Consider the following 25,852-nt stretch of genomic DNA (forward strand, 5'->3'; position numbering starts at 1 on the left):
GCCGCGGGGGGGGGGGGGGGCCTGCTCCCCAGCAGCCCTGGGCCACGGAGGTGGGTAATGGAAGTGCTAATGATCTACAAGGTACCCATTTACCGTGTACTTAGGACCAGCTGGGAGGGAATGAATGAACAGGAAGGGCTGCGCACGAGCATTTAATGGTTAAGCCTCCTGGAAGCCCTCCGCCTGAGGGCTCAGAAATAGTGGAAGGTGTCTTCTCCCCTCAGAGGTCGCTTTCAGGAGTGTGGACCTCACGCCTCCTTGAAGAAGTCCATCAACTCAGGTGAGGTTTCTATCAAAGCCCAGAGGAAGGTCCGTTTGAGAGAAAAACTGATTTTTAAAAAAAATTTTATTTATTCATTTTTGGGTGCGTTGGGTCTTCGTTGCTGCACGCCGGCTTCTCTCTAGTTGCAGCGAGCGGGGGCTGCTCTTCGCTGCGGTGCGCGGGCCTCTCATTGCGGTGGCTTCTCTTGTTGCGGAGCACGGGCTCCAGGTGCACGGGCTTCAGTAGTTGTGGCTCACGGGCTTAGTTGCTCCGCGGCATGTGGGATCCTCCCGGACCCGGGCCCGAACCTGTGTCCCCTGCATTGGCAGGGGGACTCCCAACCACTGCGCCACCAGGGAAGCCCGAAAAACTGATTTTAAATCAAGCACAGAACATGAAGTAGAGCTGTCTGGCTCGATAGCACAAAAAGGTCATTTTGTTAAAATTCATTGACGCCCACTAGGCTGAGTTCAGATTAACGCTCACAAGAATTGCCCCAGAGCGAGATTAGGCCCTGCAAGATTTTTCGATGCCACCAGATTTATGTAGTTTTCTACAAACTTTCAAATATACGTTTCCTTAGAATTTTGAAGGGAAACTAAGCCTTCTGGTCATCAAGAGTCTGATTTTTATGACAATGTATCCGATCTTGAAATAACTGCTCTATTTCGACATTTTGTAAGTAGCTCTGATTTTACTTTCAAAGTGACAAAAATTTTCAGTAACAATCTCACCAACTGGGCAAATATGGAAAAAGTTGCTGTGCTTTAGTGGAAAATGAGTTGCAGACTAGATTAGCAACGATCGCTCCTGTTCACCGAGCACTTACCCTGTGCCAGCTACCGTGCTTTCCTCCGTGTGTGCCTTGTGGCAGGTTCTGGCACCCCTTTACAGACAAGAAAACCGAGCTTCAGAGCGGTTATGTGCCTTTAATTCTGTGTTGCAAAGGAGGAGATTTAAGCAAAAATCCAAGTAAACTGCCCAGTAAATCCCAACCAAAATGGCACCTCTTGTTTTCCATTTAAGTGCATTCATCCACTAAACAAAACTAACTCCTGTCTCTCTGTTATTTACTCCCCAATCTTTCCCTAACTTGAAGCTCTAAACAGACCTATGAGATGCTAAAGAGACTAAAAATTATTGCAGACATGAATACCTTTAAAAGAAACTCAATTTTACTACCTCCAGGGCTGTACAACAAGTGGAACTAGGTTAATGCCGCATGAGTAGCACAGGTAAGGATGATTTGTAATTAGCAGATAGACTGAGTTTATGGTCGTCTATAATTGAAAACCATTTATTCTCTGAAGTGTTTTAAGTACTTGGGAGGTGGCTTGAAGAACGGCATGTCCCCTTCCTTTTCCCCTTCATCATTTCTCCTTTGAGTATCCATTCATTCTGTGCTCTGCCAGAAAGGATACGCTCAGGGTCAGCCCAGCCCTGTGGACTTGGTCACAAGCCCTGAATTAGTCATCAGAGTTAATGAGATTTTACTGTCTTCTAACTGGTCCTCCTCGTGAAACTGTAAAGCACAATCCTCCTTCTCGTAATGGGTGGTTGGTGTAATCCATGGTCCATCACTTAAATGGTTTCATACAGAAAGTCAAGTTAACTTTCTAAGTGTTTCCTTTTGTGGAATGCCTGAGGTCAGACTGTTGCCAAATCACAGATTTTCTGAGGGAGAAGCAGCTGCTAAGAGAATCACGTGTGACGGAATATTAGTCAAGTCGTGAGAAAAATCAGAAAAGGACGAAGTATTTCGAGGCCGAATACGGGAAATCCAGGGCTTAGCATGTGCCAGGAGGCAGGAAATGCTTGTCACAGGCAGATGAGAACTGTCCCAGCAGACTGGGCCATGGACTGTATTTCTGAGTTTGCTCCAGGTGTATACAACAAGCCCCCTTTCCTCATCTAAAAGTGAAAAAAGTGCAGCTTTCTCTGAAGGCTTTTGGATATATGTTCACTTGGCCTCTAGAGAGGCACCATCCTTTCCTTTGGGTTGGGGAGGAACGAAAATTTTATGAACTGGAAATTGAACACGTGAGTGGAAAGCACAACCAGATGCTGGTTGGCTAAGGTAGAGGAGAGTTGTCCAAATTTCAGGTTTCAAACCCATACGTATAAATAGGTGAGCAATGAACATTAGATTAACTCTCCTACCAAAATATGTTGGTGCTGTTTATTCTCTTAACTGCATGTGCGTTTCAAACATCAGATTCCCTTATGTGAAGTCAGTTCTTGTTTTCAGTTAAACCTCCACAGAAGTCCTTGGAAAGAATCTCATGGCATTCTTTAACAGTGAAGGTCCTAGAATAAAATTTTCCTATAGATTTGCTTGTAGATGTTTTCACTCTAGGTTATTTCTAGTCTTGATGAAATAACTGTTTTCCCCACTGAGTCTGACAAAATTTAAGAAGCTCTTCAGTAGATCTCTAGCTCTGATTTTCTCTAGTGATTCTAGGATCAAGAAACGTTTGCTTCAGAGCTGTAACCGTACCCATTGCTTCCACTCTGACAAATTAATAGGAAACTCTGACAATGGTAATAGGAGTATTTTCACACATAACCTACCCTATGTGTTTAATTTTCAAGTCATTTTTTTGTTATCAGAGAACAATAAGATAATGTACACAAAATAGCCGACATTCTGTGTTTAATCTTTTCACAAGCTCTAAAACTTATACATTTTGGGCTCCTTGGGTGAATTCCTTTCTCTTTTTTTTTTTGTGATTGAATAATCACTTTTTCCCATCGGGAAATCTGAGGCACCAAAAATGTCATTAACAAATGACTGGCTTGTTGAATACATCACAGAAAATAGCCTTTCATTCTGATTTTGTGGACGAAATTTAAATGCTAAATTCAGACAGCTGTAAAAAGTAAAAACAGATTTGAAAAGAACTCATGCCATCAATCTCAGGATTTTTACCTTCACAGAAATTGGATTTATTGAAATGAAATGGTACATAAAAATGCTTTCTGATTTGGGAGAATCAACCTAGTTTCTGATACGTTTCTGTTTCCCTTGCTCCACAAGTGTCATCAATCTCTCTGTTTAGATGCTGTGCAGCCAGGTGTTCAGAATCATAAGGGTACAAAAAGAATTAGTTTCTTACTGAATAGGGAAAATTAACCAATAAAAAAGAGGTCGGTGCAAACAGGGCTTCAAATACGAAAAACGTAGACCCTTTGAACTGAACCCTTTCTTTTTTTGCTTCTGGCCTCCCAGGAATAATTCTGCTACACGGCTGACTTCAAGGATGTGAATTGGTGACCTCATCCCAACATCAGAACCTCAGCTGTTGCTCTAATTTTTGCATCATTCCAGGCAAGTTGACTTTATATGGAAATAAAATTGAACCTTGGGGTCTGATGGAAATTCACTGTGACATTCAAATCAAGAACACCTGCTGAAACCCACAGAGCCTTTTCCCCATGGGCCCTGATGGTAGCCTCCAGAAGGTACAGCCTCAGGTGGTTCCCCTTCTTCTGTGGCAAGAATAAACTTTGGGTCTTGGATTGCAACACCACCTGTGGAGAAAATGGTATTCGAGGGAAAGCGATCAGCCTCTTGTCCTTGTTTTTTCCTCCTGACTGCCAAGTTCTACTGGATCCTCACGTTGATGCAAAGAACTCACAGCCAAGAGTATGCCCATTCCATACGAGTGGACGGGGACATCATTTTGGGAGGTCTCTTTCCTGTCCATGCAAAGGGAGAGAGAGGGGTGCCTTGTGGGGAGCTGAAGAAGGAAAAAGGGATCCACAGATTGGAGGCCATGCTTTATGCAATTGACCAGATTAATAAGGACCCTGATCTCCTCTCCAATATCACTCTGGGTGTCCGGATCCTCGACACCTGCTCCAGGGACACCTACGCTTTGGAGCAGTCACTAACATTCGTGCAGGCTTTGATAGAGAAAGATGCTTCTGACGTGAAGTGTGCTAATGGAGATCCACCCATTTTCACCAAGCCCGACAAGATTTCTGGCGTCATAGGTGCTGCTGCGAGCTCCGTGTCCATCATGGTGGCTAACATTTTAAGACTTTTTAAGGTAGGTAAAGGCACTAGGCAATTCTGACCATTGTGGAAAGACAATAAATTGTCCTGACTCCAACTGCAGGTTTAAGAGGAAAGCGAATGTGGTGAAGATGCTCGTAGACCCTCTCAGGGCCACAGTTTCCTCACAGAGAGGGGTTTGTGTCTAGGTTTCTACAAGTGTTGATTTAGTTCCGTTTTTAAAAAGAATGAATTGGATTAATTGTGATCTTTTTTTTCTGAACAAACAGAAAGGTGATAATTTCTATGACATGTCGGGTCCTCAGTATCTTGGGATATGCTGTTTATTGAGGCTTATTTTAAAGCAAAGCAAGTGTTTTTCGAGGGTCTGATGAACTCTTAGCTCATTTATCAGATCAAACATTTCTATGGTATTTGAGATTTAAGATAATTTACTTGGTGAAATTTCTTTAACGTGGGATGCTGTGTTATGACAAAAGTTCCTGTGTGGAGAAATAGTATTTATTACTAATGGGTAGATGGGAGTGACACTCTGGGCTAGAAGATGGCCATAAAGTTGTCAGGTTTGTTATAGCTACAGTAGAGCAGAACCTCATTAATTCAGACTGCTCTGATGCAGACTTAGAATAATTATATGTAATTCTTGTTGAATTAAAAGTTCAGATTTAGCAGGATAATTCGAGACTTTTTGGTTTAGGTTGGATGATCTATTATCTATAGATTACATTTTGAATAAAATTGGCAAAATAAAACAACACATGGAACAATATTTTGAAAGCATGAAGTCCCATAAACATAAAGTTATTCATCTTTCATTAACTTTCTCATTTTATTTATTAACATCCATTATGTAGTCCTTTGTAATAGACATAATTTTAAAAATTGAAAATACTTTTCACTCTGATTTTTTACTCAGTGGGACGTGACTTTTCCAGCTTACTCTGAATTAATGAGTCTTCGTTTAATATTGTGAGAAGCTGTTTCTGTGCATATTAGATTTAAAAATATTAAAAGAATATGGAGAAGTTGGACAGATGACAGATATAGCGACAACAATGAACAAAGCGATGGAAAACTGACTTCAGAAAATAGAAGGGTTCGAATCAAAAGCTTTCCACTTTGGAAGCTGTCTTGGGGGACCATCTACTCCGGTTCATGTCTGTAACATCCCCCCAGCTTCTGTATGAATTCCCTAAGTTTGGAGGAGAGAATGGTGAGAGGCCCCTTAGTGACTATTTTCAGGTGGATGAAATTTTCTCAGGTGAGGAGGCTGCTGAGCAGAAGCTCTCTGTGTCTAAGGAGCGCTGAGGAGTCACACACAGGCGTCAGGTAACGCCTGAGATATCCGAGCCAGACGTTAGGAAGAGCCCCTTGGCAAGGAGGAGGACACAAGATTAAAATAGGCAGCCAAGGGTGCTCTAATTGTCCATCTCTGGAAACATTCAAGGGAAACTGGAAAGTTGTTAGTGATTTCTCTTGGGCTAATTGACCCCTTGCCTGGAGGCAAGATTCACAACCAGAAGCTCCAGGTTTACCCCAGCATCCTGGGATCTTGGATTTCTCCCAGCATCCTGATTCTGAGCCGCATGGCATTTTCGGCTCTGGGGTGATGTCCAGCTCCAGCCAGTTTCCCAGTTCTCTTCTCCTCTCTGACTTGATCTCCCTCCCCCGATGCTCCAAAGCATCTCTTTTCTGTTCTTAACTCATCAACACCCACTTTTAGGGAAGGGGAAACTTTCGTGAGGATCATCTCCCTCCTGTTACTCTCCCCTTATAAACTAATTCTGGTTCCCATCAATCCCATCGTAATTCCCGTGAATCCTGTCTCTTTCCTGGAGTCTGGTGCCAAAAGTGGGCAAGGATTTGAGGAGTGGGATGGAGGCGATAATTGCTCAGTTGAGGTTTTCAAAACTTGTTTACATTAATTTTGCTGCAGAATCAGCTTATCTGTAAAATGGGGATGTTAACAGTGTGTTAGGTTGTTGGATGATTTAATGAGATAATGCAGGTGAAGGATTCCACCAGGACCTGACCGTGTCCTTCGTCTGCTTGGGCTGCCAAAGGGGACATCGGGCCAACTGAAGGGTAGGTTTTGTTTTTATGCATTCTAGACCTGGCTTCTCTTTGCTTTGTTCTTCTCTCACTGACTGGCCAATTCTTGGGTAACTCTGGAGGGACCTTATTGATCACGTGGGAGAATTACAACACCATTGACTCTGGGCAGAGTCCAGTGCTATAGGTCAATTCTCGAGACTGTGGTCTGCACATGAAGGGGCTGCCACCCTTTACCAAAGCACAGGGACTGGGTGACTTTTAGCCAGGGGGAGATGTTGATTACGGTAGATGTCATGACTAAGACCGGTATGCTGGCCCGGAATGAGCATTGAATATATGGACACAGATACATTTATTAACCAAATAAGCGGGGCTTGAAAAATCTGTCATTTACAAGTAAGTGAGAAGATGTAGGTGGTCAGCCCATCTTCCAGCTGAACCTGGAACCACGTGACTGTGAATTGATAATTACAACTTAATTGTTCTCGTGCTACTTTAGTTTACTTTGACGATTCATGTGAGACCTCCAGCCAGCACTCCACACTGATATTAATTATGAAATGGTGATGGTCACTCCTGGAATAGAAAATGTTTCACTTTATGTGTGAATATATATTCTGTTTAAACACATATGCTAGGACTGACATGACATATTAGAATAGTTATCAAAGGAGTGATTAGCAGATTAATGCTTTGGGGATTCGCTTACAGTTCCATTTTGAAAGATAATAATTTGATTAAACAAATGCTATGACCTGAATAAAATTAAACATTTAGGACAGTTTTATGGCGCTTGGGCCCCTCCAGGACGGCATATGACCCATAGTATCTAAAACGATGCCTGGATATCAGTATAGTGCCACTTATTCCTGGATTAATGGAGTCACAGAAGGTCGAGCATCTTGGTTTGGAAAAACACAATTAACCTTGACCATGAGGGATGTAAACAAGGTCTTGATTAATGAAATACTTATTGTCCTGCTCAACAACAAGCATTAATTGGGGTTTTTAGAATGTAGCTGGAATCTGTTTAAAATTGTATAGAAAACATTTGGGCTGAAATCAGAAGTAATCTCCAAAGGTCCCAGTTCTCTTTTTCTGGACAGTCCCGGTAAAGCCATGTGTTATCTGCCTGGGCTACATTGTGAAGGAGACAAAGTCCCCCAGGCATGCCCATCTTCCTCTTCCTTCAGTCTGGCCCTCCTGTGGCAGCCTCTCCTGGCCTCGTATCCCTCTCCATTCTCCTAATCGAAGCCTCGTTTGTATCCCTCTCCATTCTCCTAATCAAAGCCTCGTTTCAGGAGAGGAGCTATGCATGTGTTATCAGTTATCTGCATACAACATGTCTGTGTTTAAGTCAGAGGAGGATTCTGTTTTCCGTGGGATCGCTAATTGCGGTGCAATGAAATGATTTGTCTTTGTCAAGGGGATTCAGGTATTGGGGGGAGGTTCATTTAGCCCCCCAGATCCTGCACCTTGTCCGGGTGAGGGGCAGCTCCTCTGCTGTGGTGTATAGCTGGTCCTGCTTTTCTCTAGAGGGAAGGAATGTTGCCCTGTCTTTCTTTCTCTTCCTATCAAAGCTCAGGGGCAAATGGTAAAATCAGCCCTTTAACTTCAGCGGAGAATTGGGCAGGGGGTGGAGCCAGACTTCATTGGGGGGTGGGTGTGGGGCGGAAGCTGGCCTGTGGCCTCGCCCCTTGGGGCACTGAATGCCACACTAAACCAGTGATTGTCAACCCTGAGTGTGGGCGGGGCTTACACCCTCTCTCCTCATGCCCTGGGGGCGGGTGTGTAGGCTATCAAAACTACCTCAGAGGCTTTTCATGTGACGACACAGTGAGTGAGTGTGTGTCTCCCAACCCCCTCCCTAGAACCATTTTTACTGATTGAAGTGTCTCATTTGTCAGGTGTGTTGGGAGTGAAAACAAGTTTTGAGTCACAGAAAAGACTTCAATGATCTGAACTTTTCAGAAGCACTACACGCAGCCTTGACACACACACGTACACACACACACACGTACACACACACGTGTCATATATGGGTTAACATAGCGGCAGAGTGGTCACCTAGGTGACTGTTTAATCCCTATACCAAGTTAATGGTTTTGGATAACAGTAGGATCCATTAGGATAATGTGACCCATAACTGCAGAGTAGCGAACCCAGAACTGCTCCAACCTACATGAGGGTTAATATGCCATTTCAGTGGCGCCTGTGTTGCAGAGAGACCAAAGAAAAGAGGGGTCCAGCTCTCAGATGGAGACTGCTTAGTTTGAAAAGAATTAAAAAAGAATGAGAGGGCCTTTTGGAAATGTTGACTGGGAAGCCCATAATTTAAATTTGTTTTATAAAGCAGTTTCGAGGAATTTGCATATGTTTTATAAAGAGCTCGGATTTTTTCCCCTTTCTAGAACATTTCCACCCCTCTCTTTTAAATTAGAGCAAATCTGTTCCTCAAAACACTAATCATATGTCTTACTTTGAGCAAAGATTGAACATTATAAGTTAAAAATAGCACATTGATAGTAGGAGGTAACACATTGATGTCCACATAGATGCATTGGGGTTAGAAAAGGACAGTGTCATATATACTTTCTCTTTCTCATGTTTTTCTGGTGAACTTTACCTAGAGAATTAATTTTCAGCTCTTGAAGGATGGGGGTTAGATAGTCTGTAGTGTATACTTCCCAAAGCAATCAAATAGAAATCCACGTGTGGATTATTCTATAATTATCTAGAATTACTTCTAGATAATTTCTCACCATGTGGAAGTGTCCTGGTTATAAGTGGCTAAAACTGACCTTCATGTTAAGTAAATGAAGTACAATGAAGCATCCCGTTACCCTGGATGTGCTCGCCTATCCTGCTATGTTTACAAAGATAGATTTTCTTCCAAGAGACTCTACTAGTTGCAGTAACCACTCCCATAAAGCCAAGCATTTTGCGAGTTACTTATTGCATACAATGGGCTTTCTTAACTGTAAACTCTGAACAGGTATATCTGCCGTATTCAGGCTCACCTAGTTAGAAGGGCAGAAAAATGAGCCCAATCGATAAACTCAGCAAGAGGTAACATTTCGTGTTTAATCTTATTTGATGGCAAACAGATAAGGGAAAATTGAAAGATAGATTCCTTTAGTCAATGCTTTGCTCCTGTAGCAAGCTCTAATTTAATTTTGTAAAGAGCCTATTCACCTCGGATGAGAGACGATGGATGTTCTCTCTTAGTGGCCTTACGTTGGGGTAGAGGGGGAAAAGGGCATGGTCCATGGTCACGGCCCATGGTCACTGACACAACTCGAAGCCATAGAGACACGTAAATATGCAGACGTGGTCATGCCACTCCTCTTCTTAAAGTTCTAGTGGCCGCTATTTCTCCCAAGATAAAGGTCTACCTCCACTTCGGGAAGTCTTTTCTTACTTCTCTCCACTACATTAAGTTTCTTTGTTACATGTAACAAAGCTCCACGAGGGCAGGATGATATCCATGATAACCATGAGGGCATATATATCTTGTTTGTTGCTGTTATTTCCAGCACCTAGTATGGGCCTATCTGGGAACCTAATAAATGTTTGCTGAATAAATGAATGAATGAACCATATCTCTCTACCCCTTCCACTTCCTCCACCTCCCTCACCCCAATCCCCGATATTGGAAATAGTAGGTGTTGGGTAGATAGAACAGAAATGGGATTTTGTATATTTTACTTTTGTACTCATTGACAAAAAGGAACAGAAGGAAGGAGAAGGGGAGAAAGGACAGGTGGTATATTTTGGGAGTTCCTATATTTTCATGTGCTGTCTCATTTTCCTACCAGTTCACATTTCCTCTAAACAGATTTTTAAAATTAAAAATTAAATAAGTAAAAGACACGAGCACATTCTCATTTTGAAAAGTCTAAGCAACGAATAAGTAAATAGCGTAAAATGGAAAGAGACCACATCCAAACACATATCTCTTTGTGAAGTCACATACACACACAGAATTTTATTAATAGATATGTCTTATGGCTTTCTTTTTCATATAACAATATGCCTGGGAGAGATTTCCATGTTGGCTAATATAGATTCACCTCAGTAATTCTCAACCCTAGCTGCCTGTTAGCATCACCTGGATAGGTTTTTAAAAAGCCCAAACCCTACCCAAGACCAATGAAACTGGGGTGGAGCCCTGGCATTGGTATATTTTAAATGATCATTAGATGATTCTGTTATTTGTCCAGGGCTGAGAACTGTAAAACTTTAGCTGCTTGGTTTTTAATTATATGAAGAGAGCATCATTTATTTAATAAATCCCTTACTGATAGGTTACTTGACTTTGATTTCTTAAGGTCATTTATCATTTGAAAAAAAAGTGAAAACAATGCTAGAGGCATTCCAGGCACTATTAGCTCTAGAGTGAATTTTGGTCTCATAGAGCCCCTTCTTGGACCAACAAAGGGGCTGAATTAATGAATTACCAAAAACACCTTGCCATAAGGCAGACTCACATGATACAGGCCCACCTCACAGGTGGTGGCTTTTACGACATGCAGTAACTTAGAACCAGTGTAGTGGTCATGTGCTCAGACCATTAAAGGAGCATCGTGACTTGTTGGGTGGAGCAGATTTTAAACTCGGTGAACTTAAGTATTTCTTACTTTCCCTTTTCCTAGCCTCGAAAGATCTGACATCCTACGGTGAATACTGAAGACCTCTTAAGACGTTACGTAGTGATTAATGCCTATCTTTTGAGTGTTTTAAATAATAAGTTTGTTTTAACTAGCGGCTATGAGTGAGGAGAGGGAAGAGGGGAGAGGCAATAAAGGGGGAGGGGAAAAAAGGGTTATTATGGGATTATATGAAATCATGTGTGTGAAACTTTTGAAAGTTGTAAAGCACTATAGAATTTAAAGAATCTTTGATCCAATTTAAATAAATAAATAAATAATAACGAGGTTGTTTTGAAAGTAGTGAGGAGTCTTTCCAAGAGAATGGCTTGTGACAGTGCTATACACTTTTTTTTTTTTTTGCGTTTCGCGGGCGTCTCACTATTGTGGCCTCTCCCATTGCGGAGCATAGGCTCCGGACGCGCAGGCTCCAGACGCGCAGGCTCAGCGGCCGTGGCTCACGGGCCCAGCCGCTCCACGGCACGTGGGCTCTTCCCGGACCGGGGCACGAACCCGTGTCCCCTGCATCGGCAGGCGGACTCTCAACCACTGTGCCATCAGAGAAGCCCAAGACTTGATTTTTTTTAATGAGAAGTTTTAGCTTACAGCACAATTGAAGATGGCAGTGGTTTTATTTGGTTTCAGGACTGGTTTCTTCCCAGACTCTTCAGAAGATAACTTTTTACAACCAACAGCTGTACTTTCTGCGGGAAGACTTAGCATCCGAGGAATGCCCCTGGCTCCCGCCCAGTAGCTGTCAAACTCTAGCATGCATCCAAATCACCCAGAGACTTTGTGAAGCATGGAAGCTGAGTCCCCACCCCACCCCCGCCGGCAGAGCTTCTGAGTCGGTAAGTCTGGGTTGGGGTCTGAGACCTGGCATTGCTAACGGTAACCAGGTGATGCTGATGCTGCCGTTTCTCAGACCACACTTTGAGAAACTCTGCTCCGTGCAAACCGTCCGCTGGCTGACTTAGCAAGTCAAAGTACACAAGACAAAAATGAGGTTGAACTATGTTCTGTCTGGCAGCGGCCTTTTTTCTTTTGATTCATGCCTGGTTGAATTTCTATTCTTATTGGTCATAATCACAGCAGCTGCTGTATGGATCTATTTTTAATTGTGTGCTCTTTTGGAAGTTGTGTTCCTTATTAAATAATGTGTGGCTCAGGAGTGATGATCAGCGAATGGTCACTTGAACAGGGTTCCTAAAGCAGGGTCACTCAGAGGATCACTTCCTCATTTTTACTACCTGTGACAGTGGAGCAGACCGATTTAAGAAACCTGGACTGTAAGATACACATTGACAGGGGATTGAGAAGAGTAAGTGACGAAAGAGGCTGCGATTTGTCTCAGCTACCAGCAATCTGTCTTCAGAAACCATGACAGCTACCTCCTGATTTCCATTATGCAATGAGATTGCAAATAACATTCCACAGCAGTCTTAATCAATAGAGGGTCACAAGAGGCCCTTTACCCACAGAGGGGGAAAAGGGCCTATTTACCCATTTAATTGGTAAAACATTCCCTGGCGAAAGACAGAGACATCTCTTTCAGCTGTGATAGGGACTTTCCCTATCTCTAAGCACCGTTAATAACATAAAAATATACATGTAATCTTTATGTATTTTAAATACATAATGAGCACCAGGCTGGTGGGGTGGGAAGGGGTCCAGGTATAGCATTGTCCAAAGCCACCTTTATCTGTTTCCAGAACGAGGCCAATCTCTGCTGCTTTATTTCATTTGGCCCAGCAAGCTGATAGACATGTGTTTTCAATGTTGGCCATTTGTCTCCTTCCAAGACTCTCCCAGGCTCCCTCTGTGCTTGGGGAGGCTGGGTTCCTTGGTACAGTATAGCCCCAGATCTACTGGTTAGGCCCACCTTCGAAGTCACGAAGTGCCACCCTGGGCTCCCTTGGGATGTGAGGATGGTGATGTATTCTTGCTTCAGCTCACCCTTGCTTCCCTTTACACGAATCGAGAGTGAATTCTAACTTTTATTAGTGTTTGTGCTATTTCTTACATTTTAACTTTAAGTATTTAACATTGTGACAATTCTATGTAGTAGAGTTCTCAAAGTGATCTGTCATCTCAGCTCTGAGACTGTTTGCATTTATATTGTTTAGAGAACAAATGGCATATCATTCCTATGGAGATTTGTTGTAGAGATATTTGTGTCCTATAGATATTTATCCTCAGGAGCTGTCTTTTCAAATTATAGATTATTGTAATACTTATCTAGTGGTGCTTGATACTCTTTGGAGTAAAACAGATTAATGTGAATTATATGAAATAGGTCAGGCTTTGTAGTCAGACTTCCGGGGTTCAAATTCTGATGTAACACTTATTAGCTATATTACCTTAAGTACACTAGTTAATCTCTCTAAATCTTAGCTTTCTTTTCTGTGTGTGTGTGTGTTTAAATTAAAAAAATTTTTATTGGAGTATAGTTGATTTACAATGTTGTGTTAGTTTCAGGTGTACAGCAAAGTGATCTAAACGTTAGCTTTCTTACATCTGAAGAGTAATGATAGTACCTCCTTCATAAGGTTTTAAAAGAAGATAAGGTAAAGTGCATGAAGTCCTAAGTAGGATCCCTGATACATAGTTACGATGATGAGAGCGAGGAGGGAGACGTTGACGTCCACGTTAGTAGGATATTCATCTTGAGTTAGACCTCTACTTCAATACTCAAGCGTCTGTACTGATTTGCCTTATTTTGTGAACAAGGGCAGGTTAGCATTAAAGGTGCTGTCACTGACCAAGAAACAATGCAATCAATAGGTCCAAATAGGCTCTGGCATGGAGCTAAGCTGTCTCGTTTGCCTGAAGGCCAAACGTGAGACTGGGACCTCACCAACCTCATGCTCCAACCAGTTGAGCTAAGAAAGCAGTGGGCTTCTGTTCTTTCCAAATCCATGTCTTAGGTGGTAAGAGTCAGTTTTGTTTAATGAACAGACAGCCAAGGGAAAGATTGGATGACCCAAAGACAAGCTGTGCTAAATTTTAAGGTTATATCAGCACCCAAAGGTGCCAGTGGGGTTCAGTTGTGGAAAACAATGAAAACAACAACAAATTCTGGCTCCTTTGGACTCTTTCCCAGTACCCCTGGTTTGATGGTATAAGAGGTGGAGCCGTGGTTGTGGATGAGCGGCTGACTAACCCTCAAGGCTGCAGGCAGTTGTCTCTTTTGGGTTGGAATTCCCTTTCTTTTTTTTTCACACACACACACACTGTATTTTACTTTTACAAGAGATAAATAAACTGACAGCAAGCATTGTAAATGGATGACCACAACAAAAGCAACAGTGATTGCGATGACCAAACACGAAACACACTCACGCTGTGTCATAATATTGACATTCAGTCCAGGAATCTCCCACTGTAACAGCTCCTTTACTTTGCAGTGAAAATTGATTTGTATATTTTTTGCCTCTGAATCCTTGTGGGATTTTTTTCTTTTTATTCAGACAGAAAGTCACAAAAATAATCATCCTTATCAGTTCACTCAGTCCCATGTAATTAATTTTTTTTTTTCATCTTGATCTTTTGTTAGTGAAATTCCCTTTCTTTGCCATGTTGGTACAATGATCCAACATAGATGGAAACATAGGCCCACTGTGGGCAAAGAACACTATCCTTTTATTGAGGGAATACTTTTATGGACTACATAATACTTACACCCATTACCTTCTGATACAGATGTCAGAAATGGAAGCACTAAAAAGGTTCAGAAGTACTTTCTCTAGAAGTCACATTCATTTTTGGACAACCAGAAAAATAGTGGGACTAAACATATAACACTTTGACTAACACTAGGACCTCTCATGTTCCACCTGTTGAAAATATAAATAATTCAGTCAAACATATCAATTATGGCCTGGTACATTTTCATTTTAATCAAACATGGATAGTTTACTGAAATGTGAAAAGACTCCTCAGGGAAAGAGAAGTGGTATTTATTTTCTTTTAATTTTATTTATTTTTTTATTCAAACAGAAAGTCACCAAAATTATAATCATCCTCATCAGTTCACTCAGTCCCATGTAATTAATTTTTTTTCATCTTGATCTTTTGTTAGCACTTTTATGAGTTTATCAGTTTTCCATTAGAGTTCTGAAAATGCTTATTTATTCAGTTCAGCAGTACAGTCAGTTACCAGAAACCTGTACTTGTCAGAGTCTTCCATGAATTCCTTGAAGATGAAACCCTTTTATAGCAACATATTTGCAAAAGCATCAGAGTACACCCAGAACTGTCCGTAAACGACAAAAGACTTAAAAATGACCACGGAGAAGTGGTATTTTTGCAATGCAGAATTCTGCCGTCTTTGCAGGAAGGACAGAATCCTATCACAGTGTTACTTGCTGAATAGTTCTTGGTATTGTTCTTTAAACTCAGTAAGTGTGAAAGCTCTTTTTTTCCCACCAAGACAAGCAGAATACGGTGAAGAAATACCAATATATTACCCACTTATTCTCGTTCTTTAACTTAACAGGTGAACTAGGTACTAGCCAATCCCCAGCAGGTGTTTGGGTTTATTCAGCATCCTGGAAGTATATGGTGTTTGACACTCCTGGGGATAACTAAGAAAGAAATAGAAGACTCAAAGCTTTTACATCGCTTAGAATCTCGTTGGGGAGAAATCACTAACACGTATACAATAGCAACGAACAGTATAAAACGATGTGATAAGGCTGTGATATGGTGCCAGGGTTTAGAAGAGAGGCCGACTTCACCTGAGGAAGCTGCAGCTATGAGTCGAGTTACCCGTGGTAATGTGGGATCGGCCTGGGCCTAGAGGGATGGGTAGGAGTGTATAAACCAGAGGCCAGGCGAGGCGAAGGGCTCTTCCAGGTGTGGGGAATCCCAGAACCTTTGACCTGATGCCTTCAGCTCCGTGAAGACGGAAGTAAGTGGAAACCTTATTTCTTCTGCTTAGCATCTCTCTGCTATGGCAAAACTTCAAAGGACCCCTTTAAGAGTCTTCTAGGAGGACTGAAAACGGGGAGGGTTGGAGGGTTATTTCCCCAGCTCCCACTGAATGCGAAAGTCGGGACCTCAGTTAAAATCCAAGCAAGTGGGTACTGAGCATCCAGAGGCCAGAATCTAAGCCCTCTAGTTCAGGGTAGGAGTGGATACAGGAGGTGAATTGCTGTGTGATTCAAGCAAGGAGCTAGTGGACCCCAGAGAATTCCTACCACCAGCCCCCATTTTTGCACTTTGGAAATCCACGTAGCTTAAGATCAAAAAAATTTCTTTTCATCTGCCACACGCCTATCTTGACTGTTTATACTGTTCTTATTAAGCATAGATGCACAATTAATTGCTGAGAGAGAAATTAAATGCATTATCAGTGAATCGATTTTATTGCCTCAATCCAATAAGGAAGACCACTGTTCTCGAGAGGGTCACAGCTTCTCCTTGCTGTCTTCTTGAGCCTTGAGGAAACTGGGAGTAATCATATCTGCACTTTCTCCGTTTCACAAAGCGGTCATAGATCTCAGTAAGGTAAAAAAATTTGGAGAATTTACAGTATTTGAGGTTAAAGCATTTTGAGCGATTTGGAAATAGGTTCTGTATTGAAAATGGCATAACTGCTTATTTTTCTTCTTCATGCTGCGGTACTTTAACTTGTAATTTCTACTCTCGTTACCCCACCGATTTAAATGGGCGCTCAATGGGAGATGTTTTGTTGTCTTTGAAACCACTGGGTTGGAATTTTAAATCCTTGGATATTTTTTTCCCCTCTGCCTGAAGAGAAAAGATACCGGAAATTCCATTTTTTAGTTTGGATTACCTCGTTTCATTTATATGCATGCAGCTAAAGTACTTAGTGAGTTTTGCGTGTGTGTAACTTAATATTTACAGGTAACACCTTGCTGAAAGTAAAATAGATTAAGTGGAGAATATTTTCCCCACAGTATCCTTCTCTAACAAAAATAAGATAACCCAGCACCACTCCTTAAATGAATGCCGCATCTGTCACCTCCATGCTGATCTGAGCCAACACGGTCCTGAGAGCAGTGCCCGGCCGAGGGTCTGCATGTGAAGCAGGGTGAGTTTAAGCACATGCTGGGAGAATCCGGATTTTAAGCTTCAAACTTGTATTTACCCTTAAGTGTTTCTCTGAACTGTGAGGAACTAAAATGAAAACCTTTCTTTTTGGACTGTAATTACAGTTAAATTTCAGCCTCTCCTGATCAGTGTTAGGCATAGAATGTGATAAGAAGAAATTTAGTTGTTAAATCAGTGATCTAAAATACTATAGTAGTCCAAGGTTGATGAATAAATGTTATTTTAACATCTTATTTAAAACATTTCATGGTGTTTAATAGCATCAATATTTCATTCTAGTAAAGTGGTACAAGTTTAGGATTTGACGTGAAAGAAATGTAAAACCTGTAAATAATGCTGATCACGTCTACATGATGAGAATTACCCTTAAAAAGCTATGCCCAGTTAGAAAACTGATCTTATGAAGGAAAAGTACACGGTTTTGCATTGTACTTTGTTTTATATAACTCAGTTAAACTCAGTAGAAGACTTAACACCATTTTAAGATATCGTATCCACTAATGAACATTTAAAAAATGTTTTAGGAAGCTTGGCACAGAATAATTTCTTTATTATTTTACAGTTGTTTTCCCTAGTTCCCCTAATACTTGGCTTTGTGGAACCTCAGGGATGGAAGGCATTTCTGAGATCGTCTATGAAAGCCTTTCATCCAAAGCAGAATCTCATCTATTAAGCTCCTTAACACTTAGTGATTCAGTGCTGCCTTTTGTACCACTTAATTGTGTTAAACATACATCTCCACTCAATCCCCCTCTAGAGAATAATGCTCTTGAGGGCAGGAAACATGTCTTACTCATCTTTATGTCTCTGAGAGTACCTGGCATGGTCCTTGGCACAGAGAGGTACGAAAAGAATGCATCCTGACGATGCATTTAAACACTTGATGCTAATAATCTCACAAACTGACCCACTCCATTTTGTAAAGGCATTCGTTTTTTTTTTCTCTCTTCTGACCTGAAATCTTCTTCCCCCTGGAGCAGTTTTAGGAATGGCTTTAATTCCATAAGGGATGTGGAAGCCCACCCAGTCATTTGGAGAGTGAGGCAATTCTGATGCTCAAGGTGGGAACAGAGGTCATGGTCAATCACTTCTACCCATTGGCCCTGCTCCTGTCTTCTGATGCGTCTCTTTTTTTATGGGACAGTTCTTCAAATGTTTGAAGGTCCTGGCTGTCCTGAGTCTTGAGTTCTCCAGGCTAAAAGTTTCTACTGTTTAATCTGCTCCTGACAGTAACAGCATAAGAGCTAACATTTACTGAGAGCTTCTTAAATGCCAGGCATTGTGCTAAACACTTAGCATGCCTGATCTTATTTGATCCCAGGTACAAATCCATCAGATAAGTATGGTTTTCAGATGAGGAAATGAGGCTTACCTAAGCTTCCTTAGATAACTTAGAAAGTAAGCGGCCAAGCCATAGTCAAACCTTGGTCTGACAGATGCAAAAGCTCATGCTTTCAACCACTGCTTTGCACAGTCTTTCATACAGTATGATTTCAAATCCTTTCTGTTATGCTTTCCTTTCCCCTGAATATACTCCTGCTGTTAGTTTAACCCTACTCTAAGTGAAATTCGTTTTTCCTTGCCATTCTAAAAGACTGCCTTTGAGCAGGGAAGTTAACATGGAGGGCTTCAACTCTCTAAGCCTCATACTCTCAGAGTGGAAGTGGCCAGGATGGCAGGTGGCCTGGCCCAGCACATCCTCAGTGGGCAGTGGCCTGGATATAAGAATGGAGTCTGACCGCCATGACCCCGTGTGCCTTTCCTGCCCCTGGGAAATGTTAGGAAACGTGTTCTCCTTCAGCACTGTGGATGGGAGCTTCCTACTGCACCAGATGTTTTTCGAAGAGGGGTCTGGATGGGAAGAATTTGTATTTTTACAGATGGCCAGAGCAGTTTATGTATCAGGAAATTTTCCATGGAAGGACTAACACATCCAAAATTGTTCTTTGAAGTTAACGGCAGGATGTGGTGAAACTACTTGGACCTCAGGAAAACACAGAGACACTAAAACAAATACATGTGGTTTGTACCTACTCCTTTCTCAAACTAAAATATGACCCATGACAGCGTTTCCTCAACACACGGGATCAATTTCTAGATCAAATGGAGAGACGATACAATGAACATATTTGTGTTAAGGTTCCTTCCTTTAGTCCTCATTTCCACTGAGTCTAGTCTAGAATGGTCGGGTGGAGATGTTGGGACCAAAGTTTGTATGATATTATCAATGTCAGAAAAGCAGACGTCTCATTTTCACATACGTGAGGAGAGACCAGAGTTCTAATCCTATTTCGTGTACCTTGGCAGAGGAAGAGAGTTGGGTTTTTAAAGCCACTTTTGGGGGCTAGACTTGGTGAGCAGCCCCAGGTGTCCACCGGTTGTCCAGCTGCAGAGCCTCCCAGCTGCTGTGTGTTTGCTGTCATCCTACCACCCTCATTTTTCCTCTGTTAACCTGCCTTGTTATTTCACCCCAAGGCTTTTTTAACCCAAGCTAGAATGGATTTAGCCCTGCAAACCTTTGCTTTGAAAACACTTTTGATCTTTTTAGAGTTCCTGTGAGATAAAAATAACTCTTTGTACCTTTTGTTTCCATGGTAATGGATTCCAGGACTGCTTTAGAGAACCACTAACTTCATGTGCCAGTGGGAGGTTGGAGCATGATGGTCTAATACAGTAAACACCAGCCCACCTGTATGAGCAGAGAAATACCGTAGAACCATGGTCAAGAGATGATGTGACCATATATATTTTTACTGCAATCAGCGGAATTTGGAAAGTGACTCCCGCATTGCAGGCAAATGGCTTGGGAGCGTTAGCATGAAATTTAGTGTTCACTAATCAGCTCAAGGCGGAAAGAGCCAAATTAACTTGAGGCATTGATTTCAAATTTAACGGTATTTAAAAAGCCGTGAAACCCTGTTTCTGAATTTTCAGCAACCTTCCAGAATTTTCCAAGTTGCCAGGCCTGCTCTTGGGAAGTCAAAGGAGGATGTAGGTGTAGGAGAGCCTTCCTTGAGCTGTTTGCCTTTCGGTGCCTTTTTGTATCCAGAAACTCAAGGGAATCTACCTGGTATTGTCTTCAAATACACCTTTTAGGAACCTGGGATCCAGACCAGAACTCAATAGAAAAATCTATTAGAGTTCGCTAAAGACAAGGCAAACATAAACAGCAGAGATTTTGGGGGGAAAAATAGAACTATTACTTTTATAAAAAGCCTTAGGTTTCTGAGTTTGTGGAAGGAGAAGGAATAATTAGATTTTTTGGGGTCAACTTCGACTCTGCCCCTACAACCCTGCTCTTTGTTATCTACCTCCTAAGGGAGAAAAGCAAGAGGAAAGAGAAAAGACAAACAGAAGGAAAGACGAGGGGAGAGGAGAAAGGAAGATTGGAGGTGTGTGCCAAGCTGATTGGGCTTATTTGGAAGGAGAGAATGAATCAGAGCCCCTTTTTTTTTTCCTAATGTGGATTTTAATATTTAAAATTACCGGTGCCATCATCGAGAATATTAAGATACTTTTATGTTGAACTGATTAAAATTACATTTGCAGTAATGAATGACATGAAATGTACAAATATCATCCCCAGGATATTTGTACATTTTTCTTTTTTTAAAGCTTAAAAATCCTAAACAACTGTAATGGAAGGTTTTCAGAAGCATTCTTCTAAGAGACACAGGGCCGGCAGGTCCTATGAAATGGTTTACCGTAACACTGGGGGCTCCCCACCTGCCGGGAAGGATTCAGGAGTCCTGCCTCTAATACAATGAAAGGGAGGTTGAACTACACTGGAACTCAGGATTCATTTTCTTTTTAGTATTTCTAAGACTGAAGTAAGTCTTTATATCTGGTAGGGAGAGTTTACCAAGGCTGCCTGATTCTGAACTCAGCTCATTTCTTTAAGCATTTGGGGCGTGGCTCCACAAGACACACACTTGTTTCTTTCCTCTCTCCAAGCTGCATCCAACCTTCATCAAAGCCACCTGAATTAATTTTTTCCAGCAGTATAGGTTGTAGAGTGGGGCTTTTGGCTTTTGTAACTGGCATGTAAGTAAACATACCATACTCCCCCTGCAGGGGGCCTCCACTGTGCTGAAGGTTAGCGGAGACCCCACCCCGGGCAAGGAGCCCCTTTGGGTGTGCTGGCAGGTCAGCCTGATGGCTTTGACAAGGGCCTTCCGTGATTGTCAGTTCGAACATCCCCAACCCACTGTAATTCCTGAGGCAAAGCTCTGTGGAATTGCCTGGAGAGTTCCTCCCCTTGGCCCTGCCCCAAAGGTACACCCCTGAGCAGCAGGGAGACTGCTGTCCCCCATGAAAAGGGCCTAGTTAGCTCGGGAGTAACCCTGCCATAGGAGGTGGAGGTGCCTCTACCCACCCCCACTCCCTCCTCCTCAGTCTCTCCTTTGACCTCTTCCTGCTTCCCTATGGGCTGCTTGAACATTTTATAGAATTCCATTTTGATTTATCGGTTGTGTGGTTTTTTAAAAAAATTAATTTATTTTTATTTTCGGCTGCGTTGGGTCTTCATTGCGGCACTCGGGCTTTCTCTAGTTGCGCCGAGTGGGGGCTACTCTTTGTTGTGGTGCGTGGGCTTCTCATTGAAGTGGCTTCTCTTGTTGCGGAGCACGGGCTCTGGGCTTGCAGGCTTCAGTAGTTGTGGCACATGGGCTCAGTAGCTGTGGCTTGCAGACTCTAGAGCGCAGGCTCAGTAGTTGTGGTGCATGGGCTTAGTTGCTCCACGGCATGTGGGATCTTCCTGGAGCAGGGCTCGAACCCGTGTCCCCTGCATTGGTTTAGAGTGTATCTCTTTATGTAGCTTTTTTTATTGGTTGTTCTGTGTATTACATTTATATACAGATGATTTATCACAGTCTCCTAGTGCTGACATTTTACCAGTTCCACCGAAATGTAGAAACTTACCTCCCTTTCCCCTCCTCCTTTTATGATTGTTTTAAATATTTCCTCTGCATACCTTGAAAACCACAAATAGTGCTATGATTTTTGCTTTAATCATAAACTAAGTTTAGAAAACAAAAGAGCAGTCAAGTCTGTTGTATTTTACTCATGTTTTTGCTCTGTCTGTTCTTTCTTCCTTCCTGGTGTCCCAAGACTCTTTCTTTTATCTTTTCCTTTCTGCTTAGAGAGCTTCCTTTAGCCATTCTTTCAGGGTAGGTCTGCTGGCAATGGATTGTCTTAGTTTTCCTTCTTCTGAGAGTGTCATCTCTGAAGAATATTTTCTCTGGATATAGAGTCCTGGGTTGACAGTTTTATCTTTTAGCACTTGAAAAATGTTGGACCACTTCCTCCTGGCATCCTTGATTTCTTATTACAAGTCCTGTATTATTCAAATTGCTTTTCCCTTATAGTTAATGCATCATTTCTCTCTGGCTACTTTTTTTTTGTCTTTGTTTTTAGTTTTCAGAAGTGTGACCATGATGTGTCTTGATATGAATTTCTTTGGTTTGCCCTGTTTGGTGTTCACTGAAATTCTTGAATTTGTCTTTTGCCAAGTTTGGGAAGTTTTCAGCCGTTATTTCTTCAAATACTTTTTTGGGCCCACCCTCTTTACCCTCTCCTGGGAGCCAGAAGACCTATATTTTAGATCTTTCATTATAATCCCACAGGTCTCTGAGGCTCTGCTCATTTTTTTCAGTCTACTTTCTGTTTAATTTCTATCCTCAAATTTATGGATTCTTTCCTCTATCTGCTCCATTTTGCTGTTGAGCCCATCTCAACGGCAAAATGGAGTGAGAGCTTTTTTATTTTTTTAGTTTCAGTTATGGTATATTTTAGTTCCAAAATTTCCATTTGGTTCTTCTTTCTATCTTCCCTTTGCTGAGAATTCCTACTTCTTTGTCATATCGTTCCAATTTTTCATTTGTTTCAAGAAAGTAATTGCTCATTGAAGCTTCAGCACTCTGGCTGCGAGCAGGAGGGGTGCTTGGACACTGCTCCCTACATGAGCTTCCCCGACACTCCTGGGGATGGTTACTGCTGAGTGTGGGTGGTAAAGTCCTGAATCTCCGCTAGGTTCCTCTGACAGCTCCACAGCTGGGATTGCACCTGGAGGAGATGAAAGTCCACTCTCCTCACTCAGGCGTCTCTGACATCATCCTGGAAGGGGGTGTTGGGACACCTCGGTAGAGTCTCTGCTCCTAGGCCTTTGCTGGTGGGGTGGCGGTGGGACTGCAGGTTTTTCCTGTAGTATTTAGCTGGAGTAGAGTGATTATTATCTAAAAGTTTTCTATCTGAAAGGGACTAGGCTGCTTCTTCCTTGGCTCTTGGGTTAGAGACAAGAGTTCTTTTTTTTTTTTTTTTTTTTGCGGTACGTGGGCCTCTCACTGTTGTGGCCTCTCCCGTCGTGGAGCACAGGCTCTAGACGTGCAGGCTCAGCGGCCAGGGCTCACGGGCCCAGCCGCTCCACGGCATGTGGGATCTTCCCAGACCGGCTTCTCTTTACCTTTTGGAGTCTTGCTGTGTTTGTTTTAGATATAATGTCCCCGTTTTTAGTTATACCTATGGGAGGAAGAGGGAAGAGTATATTTACTGCATCTTCCCGTCAGAGCCCCCTTTGATCCTCATCTTTATCCACCCCAGTCACCCTTTATATTGCTTCACTTTCTCAAGATCAGAGAGTGTGGTACAGTTTCAAGAACATAAATAATTCTATAGGAAGCTTAGCTTGGAACAGGCATTACTGCAGGGTAGAACCAGCCTCAAATATTGGAGCAATGGCAAACACAGTTCGGTGAGGTGGCCCAGTCACACGTTCTGTGGTTAGCTGAACCTGGGTTCAAATCCTGTTTCTACCATGTAATTGTTACATGACATTGACGTATTATTTAGCTTCCCTGAGCCTCATTTTCCCTACCTGTTATGAGGATTAGAAGTGGCATATTTCTGGTGCCCCTGGCACATACTAGGTCCTGTAAAAGAACAGCTATTATTGTTACAAAGAAGGTTATAAATTCTCCAGATATTTTGTCAATAATCTGACCTTTGCCAGGAAGGAAACACGTCCAAACTCAGTGAGGATGCTGTTTTTTCTAAACAAGTCATAGTTGAATAAGAAGCCCCAGAAATGATGTCTTCCCATCCCAAATACTGCATCCGGATGAGAGCATCAGTTAGAACACGGAGCAAGCAGTGATTCCTCTAAGGAAGTGGAGTAGAGTCATTTCAGGGGCAATGGGTAGCTTGTTCATGCTGTGATGAGACCCCTATTCTCTGTTTAAAAGATTTCGCACTGCAGGAAGCAAGTTAAGGGACCTTGGGGGAGGCTTCTCTCCTCCCTAAAGAGAACCGGAAGAATGACTCATTGATTGTATTTTAGGCAATGTTCTGCTGCTGGTAACTGCAGCCTGATTGTTTACTGACTTCAGAATATGTCTTTCAGGAGGGGCTTGGTGCTATTCCCTGGGGAAGGGTGGACTTCTAAGCTGAAAGGGACAAGGGAGCTCTTCCTGGCTATCCGGGCACTGGATTTCATATTGATGGGCTCTGGATAAAGACAGTCCATGGAGGCCTTTGGACCACTGTGGGGTCTGAACCAGGATGCCAGCTTGGAACACTCATGGAGAAGCACAGCATCAAGTTCCCTAGATGTAGATGGGGATTCTTATGCAAGTGACTTATTAAAGAGCATCCTCGAGAGAAAGAATGTAGTTTCAGGTGAAGCCTAGTGTCAGCTTGATCCCATGGGGTGCTCTGTAGCATCCACTGAATTAGAGTCTGTTCTGTCTCGAGGCAAGGAAGTGGGGATTTTGTATCCTTGTACCAATCAGTCCTGAGCTAGGGACAGCCTAGCCCTAGGTTAGGGATAATTCCCAGGCATCTTTGGTCAAGGTGGCTCTATCACCCAAGGCCAGTTCTCTGGGAACAGGAGCAGGGGTCAACAGGGTCTATAGCCCCAGGCTTCATCAGTGGCACCAAGTGAAAACCATTGGCTTGGGTAACAGAAGGCCTGGCTAATTTGCTATGACCTTGAGCAAGTCATTCAATCTGTCTGCCTTCCATGCAAAAAAAAAAAAAAAAAAAAGGATTGGCACAGATGGACGCTTAAGGCCTGATTGACTCAAGTGAGTTGATTGAGAATGCTGGGTCTAGTAAGACCTGGGCCTCCTGACCTATGGCCCACAGAGACCTCCAACAAGAGCAGAGAAGGCAACTGCGAGGTCATTGTCCTGTGGCCTGAAGCCCAGAGGCTTCCTTCCCTTGGGGGCTGAGGACTAGAATTAGACCCACATAGGCCTAGGGCTGGGGCAGAATGGCTGCGTGGCTTGGTGACCGAGGGGACGGCAAGAAGGTCCACATCAGGGACTTAGTCTAGACAGAAGATTCTAGGAGGTACCAAGGGTCTTTGCCCCTTGTCTAAGTGGTTGCAGTGGGAATCTACTCTAGTTAGACGTTTGGATAAATGTGTTCAGCATCTGGGCTTCAGTTCCTTCAGTTCTGTAAACCTTTTTCTTGATTTTAATCCCATCCATCTCATAAGAGCCCTTTTTGTAATATGATTGCGTTATTCATACTATTTTGCAATAATTCTTTGACTCATTATTGCAGTTTGTGCCCTGGTCAGGGGCAGAGGCAGCTGTTTCTGTATTTTCGTATGTTTCATGTGCAGAAACTGGACAGCTCCAGGAGCAGCTGGAGCGGGTGAAGGTGGAGGACAGAATGAAGCCTCAGCCGCGTTGGTCCTGGGGCTCTCAGGATAGTGAAGTTCCTCCTTATAATTCTAATTTAAACAATTAAAAAAATTTTTAAATGGTTCTTTATCCATAAACTTGATGC

At 42.5% G+C, this 25,852-nt stretch overlaps 1 protein-coding gene across 1 annotated transcript in view; it reads left to right on the top strand.

Annotated features, from left to right (window-relative positions):
• Positions 1-3,804: 3,804 nt before the first annotated feature.
• GRM8 (glutamate metabotropic receptor 8) overlaps positions 3,805-25,852 on the top strand; it is a 727,865-nt gene continuing 705,817 nt past the window's right edge. Inside the window, exon 1 of the mRNA XM_024757778.1 lies at positions 3,805-4,314. Within this exon, the coding sequence (XP_024613546.1) occupies positions 3,805-4,314 (510 nt within the window). The remainder of the gene's footprint in view (positions 4,315-25,852) is intronic.

The sequence above is a fragment of the Neophocaena asiaeorientalis genome, unplaced genomic scaffold (genome assembly GCF_003031525.2).
Source record: "Neophocaena asiaeorientalis asiaeorientalis breed wild unplaced genomic scaffold, Neophocaena_asiaeorientalis_V1.1 scaffold116, whole genome shotgun sequence".
Lineage (NCBI taxonomy): Eukaryota > Metazoa > Chordata > Mammalia > Artiodactyla > Phocoenidae > Neophocaena > Neophocaena asiaeorientalis.